Source organism: Psittacula echo (assembly GCF_963264785.1).
Source record: "Psittacula echo genome assembly, chromosome: 2".
Classification (NCBI taxonomy): Eukaryota; Metazoa; Chordata; class Aves; order Psittaciformes; family Psittacidae; genus Psittacula; species Psittacula echo.
The window spans coordinates 82,486,499-82,508,257 of record NC_137737.1 but is presented as its reverse complement, the minus strand read 5'-3'; the positions used below and the strand labels follow the sequence as shown (position 1 = coordinate 82,508,257).

Here is a 21,759-nt window from a genome sequence, read left to right as displayed (position 1 = left end):
GCTGACTATTAGTAACTTATCCAGCATCCAACTCTGAAGTAGAAAATACTCAATATGGCTCAATATCTGAAGAAAATATAAGAAAAAACCTCAAAAAAACAAACCCAAAACCAGGAAAATGGACAGTATTCTAACAGACATCAGACAGCTTTGCTACACTGTAGTGAAGAGCACCATTTCTGCAGTTATTGACCTTAACTCATACAGGATTCTAAGAGAGAAGAGCAATTGAAGGAAGGAAAGCATCATTTCTCCCCGGGAACTGGGAATGGCCATGCTGAAGGAGAAGGGCTGCTATTTTTCTTGTGACTATGAAAACAAGCCTTGGCAACTTTCCAATAGAAGATCAGCTTTTAGAATGTCACTTTTGAATGCCTGCTCATGGTCTACCAAAGTGAAGCAGCTCAGGCTCTCAGCCAACACATTAACTCAGTCCAGTGGTGGAATTCTCCAGCAGGCAGCTGCACAACACCCTGCAGAGATGCTGAGTGCCACAGACAGACAGTAGGATTGCGGCCTTCAAGCACGTACAGAAATTTTCAGAAAAAGCTTTGAAAATAAACATGAGATGCAAATTAATCACCCCTTGGAGCAATGAGAATTCCCACATGAATTTCAGTTTATAAATAAAGATATTTAACTTTTTCAAGTAATTTTCTTGTTAATATCATAAAACATATTCTACAAAGCCATCTTCCCCTTTAAGCGGGCCTACAGGAAAGATAGGAAGGGACTTTTTATCAGGGAGTGTAATGATAGGATGACCTTTAATGGTTTTAAACTGACAGAGGGTAGACTTAGATTAGGTATTAGGAAGAAGCTCTTTACTGTGAGGGTAGTGAGGCATTAGAAGAGGTTGCCCAGAGAAGCTGTGGCTGCCCCATCCCTGGCAGTGCTCAAGGCCAGGTTGGACAGGGCTTTGAGCAACATGGTCCAGTGGAAGGTGTCCCTGCCCTTGGCAGGGGAGTTGGAAGTAGGTGACCTTTAAGCTCCCTTGCAACCCAAACCTGTCTATGATTGTATGATTCCCCTGAAGTGAATGGAATTAGGCCTTGATTAGCAGAAGAAAAAAAGGAAAAAAGACTGTAACTCCTGTTGAAGCAACTCGCTAGACCAAGAATCTTCCTGACTTCTATCACAATACTGGAAAAGGAGTAGTCACCATAGTTACTGAGGGGAGTAGAGAAATAGTCACGGGTTTAAGCTCATAGTCAAGGGTCACTTTCTTAGGGATTGATAGGTCAGAGGTAACAATGGTTCAGTAATTAGGTAACACGGCCAATTCATCAGCAAAATTAGGAAAGGGTGAAAAAAAGGGACATAGTGACACACGGACAAAGATGCGGCTTTTTACTCACACCTCAGATATGCTAATTCCAGCTCAGAGGACATAGCACTGTGGAAATGCTAGATGATTTTTAAGTAAACAGACTTGAAGCTTGTACCTCTGAACCCAAATAAGGAAGAAAGAAACTTTCTGGAGGTTATCCTGAGGACCTGATGCATTAGAGATGTACAATGAAGACAAATTCACTTGTGTCGTGTGATAAACACCAGGAGTAACTTTAAACTACTGAAACCATCTTATCTGATATAGGCCAGGCTAGAAGACTGAAGTCCTTGGATCTGTAGGTCCTAATTGCTGTGGCTAGGTTCACAGCAATTCTACCAACAAGATCTACAAAAGCATGAGCGAAAGGCACAGAGGAAAGATAAGTTTCTAAAATCCCCACAGCCGTAAACTCTTTGCAATGAATACACAGCAGATTTTCCGCAGATTTTCCACAAATTTCTGAACACATTCAAGTACATGGTGACCATATCCACTCTCAGTGGAGAAACTCTGAAGTACACACATTTCCCTAGAATAACCATCAATTTCACATATTTTCTAGATCTTTTACCCAAGGCTATACGAAGGAAAGGACAGGCTGGAGCAGACGATTTTGAAATCCCCAAGATGCATTTGATGGTCTCTGTCCTTATACTGATTAGTGGATGATATTAAGATCTTGCCCTTAGGTTTGACATATAGCAAAAGGCATCTGTAATTAATCAAATTTCTATTTGGTGCAAGCATCCAGAAAGCAATGAGATGATAGGCAATACTCTGTAAATGCTGCCTGAGGAGGAAGTGACCCTCTCAGGAGGATTAAAAGTCATGATTGTACATTTAAATACAGGCAAACTGTCTTTTTTGGAAAGTGACATCAAATGATTGGAGTTTCCAATGATTCCTGTGGTCACTAAAGGAGGAGGCTATGTGGATGACAATGTTGCAAATGCAGGAAAAGGCTGTAAGTGTAAGGCTCCTATATTCTATTTGTGTTATTCTGATGTGAACCAGTGACCTCACATCAGCTGTTATGCCGATTCCTTCAAGTAAAAGATGTGATATTGCTTTCTTCCTATGAAACAGCAGCCCTGAAATTGAGATGCAGAATTTAGTCATCCAAGGAGGAACACAAAGTGCTGGAAGTAATCACAAGCAGGTATATTGTAAACTGCAAATTGCTCAGATAATAGCAATGAAAGATACATAAAGCATTCCATTAAGAAGTAGACTCTTTGTCTGTTCTTGCCTGGTGAGCAGGGAGAGCTTCCTTGGCCTAAGAGAAGGCATACTGAAGTTTACTCTCGTTTTCTCCAGATACATTTTCCTGGGTGCTAATTTTATGGAATTTGCCTTTTTCACTACTATCCTTGTAGTGCTTGGAATAATCTTCTTTTGATGTTAGCTGAGTAACAAAATACATATGAAGCTCGCAAGTATTTAATCTTGATAGTAAGGTTTGTGATTTTATGAAACTACTAAGGAATATTTTATTTATAATATCTGTTCTTTGGGCATAAAAGACATGAAAGTGAACCTTAGCTCACGAAATAGCCTCCATCCAGTAATATAGTTTGTGTGGGTATCAGTACAGTGTATTCCTGTACTGGGAATATGCTTGTCACAGAAATGGCAAAGTTTAATGCTCCCCTGGAGGGAAGACACTGCCAGAAAAATATGCAAAAATTGGGAGTTGAAGGGAAAATAAGAGGAAAGTAAATATCGTGTGGCTAAATCTGGAATACTCATTCTCCATCAGCTTCACTGAAATGTAAACAAAAGTAGACAGAAAAAAATAAATTTATAAATAAAGAGAATAAAAAATTAAAAATAAAAAATATAAAAAGAAATAAAGAAAAAAAATAAATTTATTAAATAAATAAAAACAAAAGCAAAAGAACCCTATGAGAAAAGAGTCACACAAGCAAAACTCACAAGTGCTCTGACTCAGACGAGTTCTTCAAAAGACCTGAGGTCAAAATGTTCTTTCACTGTTGCAGTGTTAGCAGGAAAGAAGATGGGGCTGTCCACTGCACACTGCTGAAGCATTTAGAGTTTTCAGTCTGAATGCCAAACATCCAATTTGAACGCACATATGGGACAAAAAAACCCTAACAAATCTAAGTGCAATAGATGCAAAAGCTGTCTCCCCAGCTGAACAATTTAAGAAAGACGTTAGCATGACTACCAGTCATTTGGATGAAGCACTGAAATGTAAACTGACCAACATTCAAGACCAAGAAGCATTAGAAGGAATTTTCAAAATTAATTTAATAAAACTTTCCTTTGACAAATTTTAGTTGTGGAAAAAACCGCAGTGGCACTTCACAGCACAGACAAGAAGAGAACTGGAAGAGAACTCAGGAGATTGTAGTGCTCAGGGCAGGCTACTTACATTGCCAAATAAGCATGAGCTAAGGAATCATAGACACAAGGTATAAAAGCAGCACACTATCACTTATTAGCAAGTTTTCACACTAAAAGACAGAAGCAGCATGCTGAAACAACCAGTACTTGGTTACAATGTTTTTCACTAATCTCTGTTGATAGTAATTAAGGACCAAAACAATCAGGATTTTGGATGTAAGATAAAAAGATGAAAATTCGCATTTGAAAACTCACAAATCTTTCATCACTAAGTAAATTTCATCAATTTTAGGCTACAAGATGAAGCTATTGGAAAAATACCCAATCAGACAAAAAACGACAAAAAACAGTAACTCAAAGGCTCCTGAATGCAGGTCCCATACCATATCATAAGCCTTGCATTGTTTACTTGGATATCCTAAGCACTTCTGTTTACTTAAAGATCCTAAGCACTTAAAATGGCAGTAACTATGTACATGCAGCAATCTAGATTTCCATTCACAATGCCTTTTAATTTTGGAAGTATTTTCCAATGCAATCTGTTGTAAATACATAATTTATGCTTATAATTTCAGTAATAACTGTTATTCAAGATATTTCCCCTGAAAAACAACCTTGCACCATGTCTCCCATTAACGAATTTTCCCCATGAAAATCTCAGGCTCAAAGAATCCACCTTTTTAATTGAAGTAGTTAAGCCACTATTAAATACACCAAGATAATAACATTTTTAAATCTGTATCTGTATATCTCTATCTCTGTCTATATATCTATATAGCTATATCTATATCATATATCTCTATCCATCTATACCCGAATCTATCTATCTTACCACTAGATCAGGATGGCACTTGTAGATAAGACTTTATTTCAAAGTACCATTCACAGTTTACATTGCACTAACTGTTGCTTCACACCATTCAAGCAGTCAAACTGTTGTAAGCACAATTCACACATTTCCCAAAATAAAACAAGAAAACAATTGCTTTTTTTAATATGCTACAGGAAATAAAAGAGGAACATATGAGGGGCACACACCCACGTACCTTTAGTGCTCTTCTTTTTTTTTTTTTTTTACATGCTCTGGTTTATTTATTTTTTATAGGTGCTTGACTACCTTAGTATAAAACAAAACTACCTAACAGAATGCAAGAGAACTAGTTTAAAAAGTCTATCCACACGTTTATACAAAACTGTTCTCTATGATCTAATCAGCATTTCTTTGCCTAATCTATTTTCTACAGATAATCCCCTATCTTAGATAGCACTAGAGTGGCTTGTCTATCTCCCTGCAGGGTAGAGCTGATGCTCTGACAAGAATAACAGATTTCCTGAGTTCTGCCAGTTGAGATGCCAACTTTGACCAACTGTTCCATCTAGCAAAGCAGGAAGACACAGAGAATCAGGAAAGCAGATCTCGGGTGTTTGCTGATGGCACTCCAATCGTAGCAAAATCACAAATATGAACTACAGCTTCTAGATCACTGCTTCAATCTTGATCCATTCCAACCAGCCAGAAAGCATAGGTTTTGCCATACAATGTTAAATTCTTAACAAGACTAGGAATAACCAAGTTTCTGAACTGAATCATAGCTTTCAAACAGGTGGTTTCCAAACAAATCAAATTTCTTCCCCTTTTGAGCTTCTGTTTTCTGTGCACTTAATCCCTTTCTACTTCATCCTTCCAATTTCAATTCTTTACTCTCTTTAGTCTCTCACATTCCTTCCTGATGGCTTCAGCTCCCATGCCGATGACCGCTTTGATATCTTAGATGAATATCATGTCTTCATTAGACTTATAAGTATGCTTCAGTGTCAACAGCATAGATATAGTTGTGTTACTTCTCACACTCTTTTCTAAACATCTAGTTTTAGCTACTTCTAGAGAGAAGTTACTAAAGCAGATAGACCTTTCGATTTGATACACTCTGAGTGGTTTCAGTGACATGCACTAGGTAGATGCTGGTGATTATGGTCAACAGCCATTCATTGCTTTGATTAGCTTTTCACACGTCTATTTCTAGTCTTTTATTATTAGTTCTTCTTTATTCCTACCCAACTGTCACTGTGATATCAATGTGATAGAACCACTTCATTTGTTCATATATTATTGTTTCATGATTTTCAGATCATTGGTACTGATGATTCTTCTTATCCCATTCCCTCTTAGCTGTCACTAGTTAGCAATTCTCTCCATCCTTCTAAAGCTTGTACAGTTTTGTTCCTCCTTTCCACTGTAATGTCCATCTTGCACTCCTTCAGTTCTGTATGCTAACAGCCACGTCTTTGTTTCTAGGATGCTAGAAATGCACTAGAGGCCTGCTCACTTGCTCCATGATGAATTTGTTCCCTCCTCCAAATGGCTAACCAAATGTGCTTCTCAAGCTCAATTAACTTGTGTCTCCACACCTTTTTGCTGTCTTTATTTTCCAACTCTCTACTCCTTTTACCCCTGCGTCTGTGCATTAATTGCAAGAATTAAGAAGAATTAAGAATTAAGAATTAAGAACAGAGGAAACATAAGACAACATGAAATTCATTTCCCCTTAGTGTTTTCCCTCTGGTGCTTTCTATTTTGCATTTCTGTCCTTTCCGTCAGTGGTGAAATTTTTACTGTCCTCTCTTTTTCTATAATTGCTCTACTTTGCATCAGTGACATGATTCTGTCCTTCGTCCTGACCCACTCACACCAATTCTCTTTGTCAGTCTTTCATTTATCTTCAGTTCTTTCACAGAAAGTACACAGGAATTATATTTTGCCTTTCCCACCATAGAAAAACCCCACAAATTTGAACACCATTGGCCTCTCCAACAGTCCTGCTAGTCTTTTATTTCTAAACTCATTAAGTATGTTACTTAGAACTGACTGTAATCACCATTAGTTCATGTCTCTGAAACCATTCAGAGTGTTTCAAATCAAAAGGTCTATCTACTCTAGTAACTTCTCTCTAGAAGTAGCCAAAAGTAGACGCTTAGAAAAGAAAGAGTGTGAGAAGTACAATGACTATATCTATGCTGATGACTGACAGACCTACCTTTCTGTTTCAGGATTCTCTCTCCTCTCAAAACTAAAATATTTGTCTGTTTCTACCACCATTTGTACAAATCTTACCGTACATTTAAGTTCATTAAAATCTCCGGGATCCTCACAGCCCAGCTTTCCTCAAGTAGTATGGATTTTTCCTTCAACCCATGAGGATTCTATAACCCATTAAATTTAAACATCTTTTTGGATCTTCCTGTTCACAGTACTTCTAAAGCTTGCAGGTTCTTTCTATATAGCACATCTAAGACTATTCATATATGAAAAATTAATTTTTTATCATCTCTTTCATCTTATATCTGCGTTATTGTAACACAGCTTTTAAGCTCATGACAAATGCAATTTCCTCCATGACTACAAGACTGCTTGAAATACAATTTTTTTTTAGTCCACTACTTTGACCATGTTACTGCCCTTCTTTCTCCACTGTGTTGGTTTGTCTCTTCCCAATCACATCAAATAAAACAGACTTGACTTGATTTTTTAAGTCCTTCCAGGCTTTTACTGACATTAATTACCTTCTAATGGCTACTCAGACATCGACTCTCATCTCTGTTCTGTTCGTTATAATTATCTCAGCCAAGTATTTAATTTTCTAACGGTCCTTCTATATTGCCTTCACATTCAAAGGGTGCCTGCGAAGATTCATTATTTTCTTTTCAAGAGGCATCTTAAAACTCACTCCATTTGAGATGCCAAAATCTCAGTGATTGATAGCTAAAAATGGTTCATGTACAGAGATCACTGGTTTTATAAATCCCCATAGACTTGTCCCTTATCTCTTGTTCAGACTTCTTTGTATATTGTTCAAGACTGGTACAAACCTTTTTCTTTGTGTGCACTGACATGTTGAATAGCACAATGTATCCTCCTTGATCTTCATTACAGTAACAGCAACAACGTTAGTAGATTGTTGTTAGTACATACTGTAGTTTTAAAAGCTCTGTTGGAGATTTGAGCCTTCTCCCTTTCCCCTTTTTAGTTATGCCTACAAAAAGTAAATGCTTTCATCCAGCTGAGCACAGTCATTAGCAATAACTTTTACTAAACATTTATTACATATTTTTTCTGTCCACTGGCCTCCATACTGAAGTATCTGAAGAACTTTTTTACTTTTTAATGTAACACACATACATGTGCATGCAATCTGCTACAGAGCCTCATGCTTAGCTAATTGATGCCAGTGAGATTACTCACATTAACAACACTTGAAAAAATTAAACCTGTAATTCACAAAACTGTTGAACAGAGCATTTTTTATGCTGAATATCTCAAATGTAAGTAACACAATTTGGACCAATGAAAACCACTGACCTCATGAGCCACATTCCACCTCCAGTAACTACATACTTCCTTAAATAATGATACTAAGCACAACCTTATTTTTTTGTCTATATTAAGAAATCAGACTTAACAATGAAGTATTTACTTTTTTGAATAACTGGTCTGTGATTTTTTCTGATGTCAGAGAAGGTCCTGAATTGTCAAACAATTAGCTTTTAAATAAGCATACCAACCTACTGTATCGCTTTTGGAATAGGTCCAGCTCACTTGAAGTACCACAAAATAATGTTTTCATGAACAGAAGCACAGGGCACATTAAACGTCTAACATATTACTATTTTATGACAGACTAGAGTAACAGTCTAGAAAAGGTTATTATTTAAGTATCTTTATTGCTTGCTTTTATAGAAATGATGAGGTTTAGCACCAAAGTAAATTTTCTTAACCTTTGCATGACTATATCCCACTATTAACATTATTTCTTAATCTTACAAGAGAATTGACATTCTTCAATATACATTCATGCAAGCCTACTGAACCGATTTGCTAAAAGCTTAATAATTAAATATCACCAATAAAAAATTAAGCAATCAGTTTATATTTCCTTTGGGAAGGAAATCTGTACAAATTATAAAGCTTAACTAATATAAAAAATATTTCTGCTTGTGCTTTTTCCTTGTTAATTTAAAATGTAATTCTAAGTGGATTTCATTTCCAAGTCAGACATGCTTATGAAGACAGGCTAAGAAAGCTGGGGCTGTTCAGCCTGGAGAAGAGAAGGCTGCATGGAGACCTCCTAGCAGCCTTCCGGTATCTGAAGGAGGCCTACAGAGATGCTGCAGAGGGACTCTTCATCAGGGACTGTAGTGATAGGACAAAGGGTAATGGGTTTAAACTTAAACAGGGGAAGTTTAGGTTAGATATAAGAAGTTCTTCGCAGTAAAGGTGGTGAGGCACTGGAACAAGCTGCCCAGGGAAGTTGTGAATGCTCCATCCCTGGCAGTGTTCAAGGCCAGGTTGGATGGAGTCTGGCATGATATGGTTTAGTTTGAGGTGTCCCTGCCCATGGCAGGGGAGTTGGAACTTGATCTTAAGGTCCTTTCCAACCCTAACTATTCTATGGTTCTGTGATTCTACAATTTAAAGTTTTCCCCTCCTAAGTTGTTTAAAAAAAACCTTCCAAAACTCCCTGCCCAAAGCAGTATTTGTTCCATCTCCCCTCGCTATAGTTCAGGGGAGAGGTTTTCTAGTTATTAATAAAATCTTGCCTATTATTGGATCAAACTCCACCCTACCATCAGGAGAAAGTCCAGCAACATGAACATGTGCTTTCATTAACGGACTAGTGCAAGGTTAAACATATATTTCTGATGTGATCCTGAGAAGGACACTGAAAAAAATTTAAACCGGCATTACTCTGTGAAACACCATATCAAACCTCATCACTTGCTTGTGTGCTCACCTACCACTGTTAGCCCATTGCTTTATTTGTTATTTTTTCTTATGCTATAAAAGTCTATGTGTTTCCAGGATTGGATTCTTAAAAGTGATAACTAGTAGCTGCTGAAATATACAAAGTGACACTGGAAAAATTTCTATTGGAATAGTCACTTACCATAGTAAATTTTGTTCCTTGAATGTACTGCCTCCAAAGAGGCCCCCCTTTGGGATTACTTTCCCTGCCATGAAGCAATAGAAACCATAAAAAATGTTAGATATTAAATGGAATATTCGCATCTATTCCAATGTTCTGGAAGAAAACATAGAAAAACCTCCTATTTCTTAACTCCCTACACACTGTTACATTCCATAAATAAAGGAGGTAAAAATGAACCTGAGGAGCTGGTGTAAATCTGCATAGACAATTCACTGAGTAAAAGTCACTTTGCTAAACAGCATCCTTTTTCCCTTTTATGACACTGCCTACACAGATCTAATAAGTTATAGGCTGGTAGAGACAATCCTAAGAACATGGATTGAGGCAGACTGCTATTAGTTATAGAAGACTGACCTACTACTGTCCAAACATTGTCTCTAACGTAATGCAGGAAGTCTTGCTTGTTTGGGAACTCTAATTACATTAGTTACCTCAATAAAGATGTGGTAAACTACTCCTATATTGAAATGGTCTAGCTCTTAGATTTTATCAAATCTGAACAAAAAGCAACCTTAGAAAAACTTGTATAGTCAAGCAAATGCTTCAGAACTTGTCTAAAAGCTTAAACCAAGATGGCTTTTAAAAATCACAAGCACTATTATACTCAAGAATATGAGGAGTGAGGACAGTTTAGGACTGATCACCCTCATAAAAATACACAAAAGGCTGCAGTTTTGAGCCTTCCTTTTAGATTTTGGAACTACAAGAGGAATATTCAGTGTAGGAGAATGAGAAAGGTATCACTGCATCTCTCCAAAGAGATGTGTGGCCTTTTGGGTGTCAGGAGTTGACCAGAGAAATTTATGTCAAACTTATTATTTGAGTATGCAACTCCTTTAAGTCTTTTTTTTGTGATATTTTGTCAAGAATAAAAAAGGACAGACTTGAATAATTTACATTAAAAATGAAAGAGTTAAGAATAAATCAAGTATTTTTTAAGCTATCGAAGAAGAAACATGAATCTAGTCCCATCCTATCCTGTGTATCTGCCACCAAAAAAACCAAAACAAAACAGTGCCGTAACTCATGAAGAGAATGGCATTTAACTTTTGGTTCTTTGGTTTCTTTCTATTTCAGTCATAGCTTGGCTACGCATTGTTGTCTACTCTGTCACTTACTGACACTTTCTTCTTTGCTTCTGTTTTCCACAGAAACTGAATTCAAACTGGGGCTTGATTCTGTTCTCCACAGATGGGTGTCTAGTGCCATTTCAGACGTCTTTTAATATCCCACTTGGCCTCCAGCTGTTCCAGAGTCTCTCATAAGTTGTGCCATATCTGCTGTCCTGTAAGGGTATTTTGGCTACTTTGGGACATCTCAGATAGTATTAGAAGCCTCTTTGCAGGCAACTGTGTCATATCTTTGCAGTCAAACAACTATTTTCAGAGACTACCATTGCAAACTGTTGCTAATATAACCTCTGCTAGGAAAAGGATGAGATTGCTGTGGATACACAGAAAACAAAGATTTTTAAAGGGTTAAAAAAAAAAAAAAAAGGCAAAAAGGATAAAACAGAATCCCATGCTAAACCACCAGATAAAGTCTATGTAGAAGCAGAATCTACCACCTTTATTTTCTGGAGTGTTCTACAAATCCATTACTTTTTTTACATCATAAAGGTCCTATCAAGGAAGCTCATTAAAAGGTTTGCTTTGTGGATTCATAAAGAAAAACTGTCAAGTCACAACTGTCTCCAAAAGTACCTAATCTGAACAGCTGTAAGCAGACACTACAGACATCCTCAACACTCAAGGAATGCTTATCACGTTCACACAACTGCCATTACCATCCAAGCATGTCTTTTCTATAAAACTCCAATCAAACTCAGGCGCAGAAAAATGACCCAAGTGCTCTTGCCTTCGAGAGCTCCATCATCTCTGAGCTCACAGAATCAAAACTAAAAACAGATACAATTATCTTACTAATGTGCTCCTCAGATGTTACGAAATACAATTTCTGGGATCAAATTTTAAGCCTCTAAAGAATTCTGATATGCAAAGTGGTATTAAGGCTTCCCTAACAGGTCTGCTGCAGCTTTGAGTTTCCCCTCCCCTCTCCCCAAATATGCTACCACTATAATATTCTAGCTTCCAGCTGCATATTGTGATGGTGTTAAAAGGGAGATGTGGAAAATGTTACTGCACATTTCAGCTTCTGAAACAGCTGTTGGTGGACAAAACTTAAAGAACATTCTGCTACTCTGGATCATGCCAAGACTGAAAAGTCAACTCCTTTCCCTTTTTTACAGTATATGAATGCACAGGCAACAGTTTTCCTTGCCTCTCTCCTCTGAACCCCAAGCTGGAAAGAATGAATGAAATCAACCTCTGACTGAGTCTTTAGCAAACTGTAAAGACATGTTTAAAGTTTAGAAAGTGAATCAGGGAGATTCAAGTTGTTCTGTCATGTCTCAGTATGAGAATTTCAGAATTACAGAATTTCACAAACTCTGAAGACCACTTCTGTGGCAAGCCAAATGCTAAAAGAACATAACAATCGAATGATTGCACGTTTTAATATGTCTTAACGTCCTAAAATAATCCGAACAATTAGCTACAAGTGGGTGTTGGTGTATTTTCCAAAAACCTCGAAATAAACATAAGAATCATTTTGGTTTTAAAAATAACTGGAAGAACATATTTTTAAAAGAAAAACCAACCAACCAAACAAACAAAAATGCAAACGAACAAAAAACCAAATTACCTGGCAAGGCTTTTTCATTTTAATTGCTATAACATGGTATCTGTAACAGCAGAGTTCACAGGTCCATGATCCTCTTTCACTTATCCACTTTAACAGGCAAAGCTGATGTGTGTATCGTACTGACCCATCACAACGGCAAGGATTTAACAATTCACCCTGAAAAGGCAACACAGAAACATTAATTTTAAAGGAATCTTTCCTATACAGGTATACTCACTACCAAAATTTTTACTGGTCTATAGCAATGAACTGGTCCCAATTTCAATACGTGAAAACGCATGTATTTTTGGCTACAAAAATGGTCACAAATTAAACTGTCTTAAAACTATCCAGGTGCTTCTAATGAGACAGAGCCAGATAACTGTCTATGCATGTCCACATGCATACGTGAAGTGAAAGATTACTGTGCATCAAGCAATAGAAGCATTAGCCCTTTCAGATACCTCAGATAGTACTCAAAGTGGTTATGCATTTCTCCAACAGTTATTTGCAGTCATCACAAGGAAAGAAATGGGTGACATCACAGACAACCCTGCTCTTGGAGCAGGGCTCTGTGCTGTACAGCCAGATAGCCCCAAATGATTTAACTGAACACTTCCCCCAGCAGTGCACCTATTTCTAGATTTTATAGATCAGCTATTCTCTTCTTTCCTTGGACAGATTTTGCTTAGCTCAACTACAAGACAAACTATAAAGCGCTAGTTACGGAACCATTGCTGATATTGTGTACTGTCTGTAAAGAAGAAGATTCTTGGAGGTCTTCTCGGCTCTATCTGTAAGATAACACTCTCATTTTAAAGTCTAACAGAAACCTGAGAGATTCGTACTGTTCAAAGTCCCTGAGGGAAGATCCAGCGAGCGCGACGGCACGAAGATGCACAGTGTGCAAGCCATCCATCGCAATCTCTGAATTCTCCCAAAGCTCTACGCCGACTCAGGATTGCCCCAAGCGTTTGCCACAGCTGGGGCTGGCTGCCCGTTCGGCCACAGACACAGCAGAGGGCTGCTCCTGCAGGGCATGTCTGCAGGGGGCTCTCCCCCGGGGGCAGGCAGCGGCTCCCGGCCTCTCGGGCAGCAGGGCGGGTGCCGGGCTGGAGGCGCCGAGCCCTGTCCGTGGTGCTGATCGCTGCCCGCCGCCTGCGGGAGCAGCGGGCGCTGGTGAAAGGGGTCGGTCCGTCCGCTCTGAGCCCGCCCGCCTCCCCGGCTCTCCTCACCTGCTCGGGGCCCTGGAAGCAGATCTTGCAGATGGGGCCGGCCCCGCCGGGGTGGCTGCCGCTGCCGCTCTCGCTGCTGCACACCGAGCGGGTCTCGGGCTTGTCGCCGCCGGCGGCCCCCGCCTCCGAGCCGCCCCTCCGGCCTTCGCCGGTGCTGGGGCCACCGCTCTCTCCCTTCTCTGGGGTGTCCCCGCTCACCTCCCCCGCTCCGGCCGGCAGCTCCAGCGGGGCGCCGGGGTCTCGCTGCGGCTCCGCGGGAGGGAGGACGACGGTCCCCCCGGAGGAGCTCATGGCCCGGGGCACCCACTCACCCGGGGCGGGGACGGCCCAAAGCGACGGATGGCGGCGGAGAGGGGTGGGGATGTATGGAAAGAGAGTGGCTTGGGCGCCCTTCCCGCTGCCAGCGGCCGGGAAGGTGACCCGGCTGGCGGAGAGCGGCGGAGGGAAGAGGTGGGCAGCCAGAGCCGCCCCGGCGGCGTGTGTGTGTGACTGATCGTGAGTCTGGGGCTGCAGGGGGGTGTGTGCGGGGGGGAGAAGGGGGGCCGGGCCCGCCCGTGTGTCTGGAGGCGGCGGGGCGGGGCTGGGCGGAGGAGAGGCAGGGCTGGCCGGGTCCAGCCGCCTACGGCAGCCCCAGAGCGAGGAACCGTTACCCGGTTCGGGCCGCGGCGGGAGGGGAGATGAGGAGAGGCGCGAGTGGGGGCACCGCAGCCGCCGTGGTCCCTCAGCGGCCGAGGCGCCTCTTCCGCCCTGCTCCGGGTAGCCGGGAAGCCGCCAGCCCAGCGCCCGCCCGGCCCCGCCAGCCCCTTCCCTCCCCTGGCAGCCAGAGGGGCGCCAGCCGCCCCTTGTGCCCTCCCCCTCAGCACCGGCTCCCCACACGGCTGCTCGCCCCTGCCTCCCGTTGGGCGCTGTCCTTCCTCCGCGCCCCCCGCCTTGGCCCAAGGTCTGGCCCCAGCAGTAGGCAGTGGCAGAGGGTTTCCCTCGCCCTGCCCGTGCACAAACGCCGGTCACGCTGGCGGTCACGGCACCCCAGTGCCCACAGGGCTCCTCGGCCTGGCGCCCCAGTGCCAGGGGAGCCGGGCCTTTAAGGGATGATGACAGATCTTTTCACATTATCGAGGGTTTTCGCTGCGGAAGGTTGCACTTGTGAAAGCTCAGCAGAACAAGTATTCAACAGTTGTTCTTTGGGTGTGAAACTGTAGTCCTAGTCTTTTGTGGCTGGCTTTTTTTACTGGTTTTTTTTTTTCTCCCAAACTCATTACATCACCTCATTTTCAAAATTAAATCTGCTAAAAGCATCATGATCAAATACCTTCAAAAAAAAAAAAAAAAAAAAAAAAAGCAAGCATTCAGTGGTTAGAAATTCTTTAAAGTTTGGCTGGGGCTGCTAAAGGAAAGCATGTGTGAATTTCAGCATCGAGTATAACACCAGCGCACATTTCATCTCGTGAAAATGACAGCAACTGTCTGCGCAGGGAAAGAGAGAGAAGAAAAAAAACCCTCAAGAAACAATTGTGAAGCCATATGGTCTCCCATAGCCACATTTAGATCCAAAGCGTGATGAAATCACCCGTCTTCTTCACTGGCTGCTTCATACGTAGTCTCAAGATGAGGGTGGACCTGGGTGAGCTCAGCTGCTGCCTTCACCAGCCATGTGTTGGTAGTAGTGGCTTTCTTGGTGTGGACATTTTATCAGGACACCAAAGAAGAATACGGAGCCAAAACGGGACTCCTCAGTCCTCATCATGTATCCGTCTCTCTGGAGAAGCTAGCTGAGCATACACGGTCATGGTCTGACCTCTCAGCCTGGCTGGAGACCAGCTTGGCCATTATGCTACTTGTGGAAAAGCAGCAGCACCCTGTTGCAGGAGAGTGATGTTCAAACTGATTGGGGCAAGTTGCAGCTAGAGCCCTCTTGGTCCCCCTGCAGTCAGCTTCTATTATGGAGGCCACGTGATACATACATTAAGGACAAAGAACACCACCGCTGCGTACATCTTTGCTCTAAAAAAGTGCATATTCAGATATGCAATAGTGGAATAAGAGATATCATTATACCCGTTCCCATCAATGACTAATGCCCATCTTCGTGAAGATCTTTCTTGTGGTGGCTCTGCATTAGCACTGGCCATTTAGCTTGGCATTAGGACAAGATGCTCCAACCCTAAAAATACTTTTGTTCACAAGGTGGTTGTTGAGTAGGTAAGTAACATGGATGCATCCAGATTTGGTAATGTAAACCAAAAAATGTCACATTGACACTGACATTTTGACGAGCTACAGACGCGTATAATTTTTTTCTTAGCAAATAGAAGGGGTTGCCAGAAAGACTAAACAGAATTGGAGACAGAATTAATCAAATAGAAGAAAATTCTGAGAAAAGAAGGGGCAGTCACAACCAATGAAAAACCAGGAAATGTCAGAACACACAGATGAGTCCAAAATACCAGGTAGAAAAGAACTAAGGCAGCAGCAGAAGGAAAAGACAGTGAAACTAAAGTAGTGAAGTAAACAAATGCTAAAATGTTACTCATCTGCACCAGAAGAATACAGTATGCTCTTGCCATTTGCTGTATGTGGGGGTTTATGCCATTTTTCTTTCTCATCCTTTTGTTTGTCAGCAAAAATTCAGTAAGTAACATGGCTTTTGGAAAAGATATAAAGAGAAGATAAAAATGTCAACACAAAAATGGAATGACTCCCTGGTGACAGAAAGGAAAGATAGATTTGACTATAAAGAATAATAGAGTGTGTTAAGAAGGTCAGTCCTTTCTACTGAATCTTGCCCGAAATAAATGTGTAACATGACTTAAAAGGGAAGACATCTAATGTTAATTAGAAGAACTTTTCTTTCACATGTATGTAATTAATTTGGAGAGCTGATTGCGAGCGGGTATTCCACAGACATGAGGTTTTTAACACATCACCTGTTTGCATATCTACCAACAGCTAGTGGCACAGTAGCTAAAGCTATCGATCCCCGCGTTTCAGAGTACATGAGAGTTGTTGGGCATGCTGGATGGGGGTGGGAGGAGATGCCGGCAAAAGAGCAGAAGGGGTGGAGAACATTCTATAACACAGCCTCCAACCGTGGTAGCGTTCAGCCTTCTGCCGAGCGAGAGAGAGGGACAGGAGCCAAAACCAAAGATGGAAACAGAAAGAAAGAAGATTTAAGGCAGGAAAGGATATTCTGCTTCGTAACAGCAGTAGTGTAGGTGGTTGGTTGGGAGAAAGAAAAAGAGAGAAGCTGAAAACAGGAAGAATTAATTTGTGATTAAGAGAGTGAGCCGGAGCTGATGGGATTTATGTTCCTGCACAGCTTTGCTGCACACCCCTTGAACAACCTTGGACAAATGACCTCAAGTGGGTTGAACATAGTCACCTGGTACCTACACAGAGGCAGGTGGTCATACTGCCAGCCAGGTATCCAGCAGCCTCCCGAGGACTGTGGCACCCGTGGGACATTCAAACTGGCACTAGACTCCCAGTTGCAGGCACACCTCTCTTAGTCTCTCCCTCTGTCTTGTTCTCTGCGTAAAACTAAAACAATGTTTGCTCTCTCTGTTCTTATTCCTGCCTCTTCCATTAGAATCCGCAGTATTTTACTGGCAGATTCAGGCCATATTTGTACAGTCTTGATCTTGGCTGAGGTACCTAGGCATTATAACAAGACAAATAAGGAGCAGTGATACAGATAAAAATAACACTGAGGTAATAAGTCTGTAGGGCAGTGAAATGAATAGAATTTTCAGCAAGCAATGGAAAAGGCAGAATAATCACAACCCCTGAGGGAATGGAAGTTGTCTCTCCTCTATTTTCCTCTCAGTTCTACTCCAGCTACGTTCTTTTTCCCACCACGCCGGTTCAGCACTGTGCAATTTTTTCCTCCGAATAAAGTAATGGAAACCCAAGCAAGTATTGTTGTATGGGCTTTTTTTTTTTTTTTTTTTACCTGAAGACAAACAGCTTAGGTAGAATATCCAGGAAGAAAAAACAGAGGAAGGTGTTTGAACGGTGGGAAAATGTTCAGGGAATGGACAGAGCAGTTTTGGGGTTTTTTTAATTATTATCTATCAAGATAAACACTTTCAGTTTTGTGCAAGGAAGACGTTGCACAGGAATAATGTATGCAGGTAACATACTACTCGGGGGATGTTAAAAGAATGGAAGCACTGTGCTACTGCATATTTAGAAACCAACCCTGTTCTTTTTTTCTCAGAAAGTTCCATGATGCATTGGCCTTCACCATAAATACAGTGATGGAACAGCTCAGTGATGGGTTTGTTCCATCCTGCTGCTTCCTGTATCCCTGAGCAAAACAAGATGATACAGTTTTAAAATATTAATAAAGAAGTAAAGAAAGTAATTGCCAGTGTATTACATTCAAAACAATATGAGACACTGGAAAGTGAAATCTACTTAAATAATAATACAGACATATAATTATCCTATTTACTGAATAGTGTGTATATGTCCCCTTCAGAATGAAACTCAGGATAGCAGAAATCACCTGTAAGCAAAAATAGGGCATTTTGGCTGTAAGTAAATGCTTCAGTTTAATTCTAAATGCATTTTACATTTAATGCAGCATAAAATGTGCTTCTGAGAAGTATCCCCACCTGTCAGATTTCCATGTTCAACTTTATTAGTCTGAAAGATCTGCACAGATGGTTAATAGCCATGCTATTGACTGTGTCTATTATTTGCTGGTTCGCTGAACGTGCCTGATTTTTGTTACGGACACATGGTGATCCTACAGCTTAAGCTTTTATGGTTATGTCAACCAATTAAAACCTCATGCAGACAAAAAACTGTTTTCTAACAAAAATCTTTATTTTCACATTGCTCTCTTGCTTTTTGGAGATGCATACCTAGGTTCCTATCTAACCCGATACTGCTAAACACTGATATATCTCCACATAGCAAAAGTTCCTGTGGGAGTTGCTTTTAAGCTGAGCTTCTGTCATTTGGCCCCCACGTTAACTACAGCTCCTGCCATATCACAGACCGTGCCTGACCATGGCCATGCCAACCCGGGCCCACCCATGGGACTACATTCCATCCTGGCCTCATCCCCATCCCCAGTGAGGTGTCTGATGGCCAGGGCTGGGGCTGCCCCAGTGCTCCCCCACTGCCCTGGCTGCCAGACCCTGCCATCATCTGCCCAGGGAGCCCCCAGCACTCCTGGTACAGGAGCCCACGGTGCCCTGGCAGTTCTCTGTATAGCCTTTTCTTCTGTATGGTCCAAGAAAGGGTGATTGGCATTCTTTTCTTTTTACAGGGGACTTATGAAAACATGCATCTGCCAGCTTTCTAATGTGCTTTCATGGATGACAACATAAAAGTTTAAAGTTTTTATTTTCATATAATTTTTATTCCTCAAACATTATCACACTATTAATAATTGCTATGTTTTACCTGCTGAATTCCTGTGTTACTTGCCAGTACACTGTTTTTCTTCAGAGCTGATAATTTATTTTTAAAACATTTGAAACCAGTTATGATTAATTTTTCTCCACCATTAAATAACAGCTTCCTGTGAAATATAGTCTCCTTTTTGATCTTTAACTGTTTGGAAGGCAGTTTTAAACATTTTCCCATTTACCCGTTGTTGAGGGGGAAAAAGCTTAGTATGACTGCCAGAATGAGGTAATCTTTGTTTGCAAATAAATTTAGTTCCTTGGTTTATTTTGGAAATAGATCAGCTGTTACAGATTCTAGAGGGTGGCATCACTGAGTTCAGTTTATTGAAACAGAAATGACAGAATGTCGATTAGCTTTTCCATTACATGTTATGTGAACAACAGCTACTGTGCAAAGCCAAAGTGAATTTATTTTAGTATCAGCTGTACAGATCCCTTTTAATCTGTTTACAAAGAAATGAAAAATAAACTTTTTTTTATATACATATATATGTAAGCATTTTCCTTGGATTTCCTTGTACGTAAGGATCAGAATGACAAATATGTAGTACAAGCAACCTCAAACCTTGAAAAGTAGTGGTGAGACATCAAAAATGATATAACAGCTTCCCAAGCCCTTGCCCATTGGTTTTTACTCCATCCTGCATGCCTCCAGTGTGTGTCTGACAACTTAAAAAGTTGCAAACTGTCCAGTGTTTGTAGCAAGGCAGTGAAATGTGGCTTCTACTGCTGAAATGCCTTCTGGCGGATACCACCATGATCTGAACCCTGGTGTGCTCAGCACTTCAGTACAAGGCAGGTCTCTCCCCTAAGCAGCAGCAGGCAAGAAGGAAACACAACAGCCAGTTTGCGATGGTGGGAACTGGAGCTCATCATACTCGCACCATGGTGTCAAAATTCACATCAGATATCCATTAAATGAGAATGGATGTTTTTCTTGATAAACCAAGCTACAAAGGGCAACAAAATACGTATTTAGATGAACTATTTTACTGCTATTTATGTTGTGAAAGGAAAACGGCATGCATACAGGTTTGAGATGCTCATTCTGGGATGAAGCAGCATCGGTCTGCTGTTTCTCACACCATAGGCAGTTATTTACTGGTTTTTCTCCACAGGCTCAATCTCATTCTGAAACTAAAAATACGAGCCCTGTGATTTGAAATAAAGAGCAGATCTTCCACCCTTGATGCAGCAGCAGTTGTAAATTTCTCTGTGTGGTCTGAGCTACAGAAGGTATCACAGCTATGATGAATCAGTGTAATTTACAGAATTACCTCAACTAGTAAGTGGTTTCTGTGACAAAAATGCAAACTGCCAGATTTGCCTCTGGACTGAGTTCTTCGCAGCTTTACCACAAGAGACCTATGGAAGTTATCTCTTATATAGCTGCTAAAGAAGAGACTAACTCCTACAGATACAAAAATTTGCTTCATAAGGGTCTCCAAAAAATTGATGTGAGTTGATAGAAAAGCTGGAGACAGAATTTATAATTTCAAGGTTGCAGCTTGAGTGTGTTCTTCTGTGAAATGAGCTCGCATTCTCTTTATCTTGCTACCCACGACCCCCCTCAGAAATGAAAAAAAACCCAATCAAACCAAACCCCTATATCATGAGATTGCCCATGTGTATTGAGAGCTAAAATTCTGCTTCTTGTGATAAATTTTGTAAGAAAATATATAACCGTCACCACAGGCCACACTGGATTAGATTAGGAAGGTGTTACACCACTGAAGAGAGTCTTCTAGTTCTTACAAAATCCACTGTATTTGCCAGTTAAATAATCTCTTTTCAGGAAGACAGTTACATAAACCAGAAGAAGTGACATCTTTTATGCTGCTTAAAGGAGAAACAGTAAATACCCCCTTCTTGCTGATCCCACAGTCCTGCCAGATGACTACCTGATCAAATTGAGATGTTAGCTAAATCTGTTGTTTTAGCTTTTTTTTTTTTACTTCATTTTCTTCCTCTGAAGACACTTGCATAAAATGTGGTGTAATGCAAGAGCACGTCATCTGGTGTGGGAAAGGAAAGTGAAATGGTTGGTTTTTGGTGGAAGCTCATGAGTGTTTAATCAAGGTCTGTGGCCTGAAATCTATAATAAAGGAAATGTAGGATTTCCTGTTCACTGGTGATCAGTCAGGTACTGAAGGATAGTTTTATGAAGGATCACTTACTTATGGTACTGTGATACTTTGCAAGCAAGGTAGGACAGGGCAAGGACTGAAAAGGGAACCATGGATATGCCTACAATGTGGTAACACCCAGAGGTGGTGTGTGGCAAGAATTATTGTCTTTGATTTTCATTCTTTCTTTCATGCATGAACTCCCAACACACCGAGTGCACAAAGGGTAGAGCACAGATCTGTTAGATACCTGCTCCCTCCACTGCACGCTTTTTGCTTTCACTCGAGAAAGGCATGCTAGGCTCTCACTAGCAGATATAGTTTCTTACTCAGAGTCTGCAACTGCAAAGAGAAATTGGACAAAATATGCTAAAGAGCTGCAGAACTGTGGTTCATTAACTGCCCCTCCCTGGTGAACTGTGCGTTGTCCAGCCTTAACCGAACACTGAATTGAATAAAACCTCCTGCAGATATGAAGGCATGTATTAACTACAAATGTGACCCCTTTGAAGCACAGCAGCAGGAAAATGGTAGACTGCAGATGAGTCCTGCAACTGGTTTGAACACTCCCTGACTGCTAAAACTGCAAAGTGAAACATGCCCGAGTGATAC

General features: G+C 40.9%; 1 protein-coding gene across 1 annotated transcript in view; it reads right to left on the bottom strand.

The window, feature by feature from the left end:
• The window catches only part of MARCHF11 (membrane associated ring-CH-type finger 11), a gene marked incomplete at both ends in the record, with an annotated part of 32,366 nt that extends 18,474 nt beyond the window's left edge, over positions 1–13,892 (bottom strand). Inside the window, 2 exons of the mRNA XM_080611938.1 lie at positions 12,388–12,543; positions 13,602–13,892. Of these exons, the coding sequence (XP_080468064.1) occupies positions 12,388–12,543; positions 13,602–13,892 (447 nt within the window). The remainder of the gene's footprint in view (positions 1–12,387; positions 12,544–13,601) is intronic.
• Between the last annotated feature and the right edge of the window lie 7,867 nt (positions 13,893–21,759).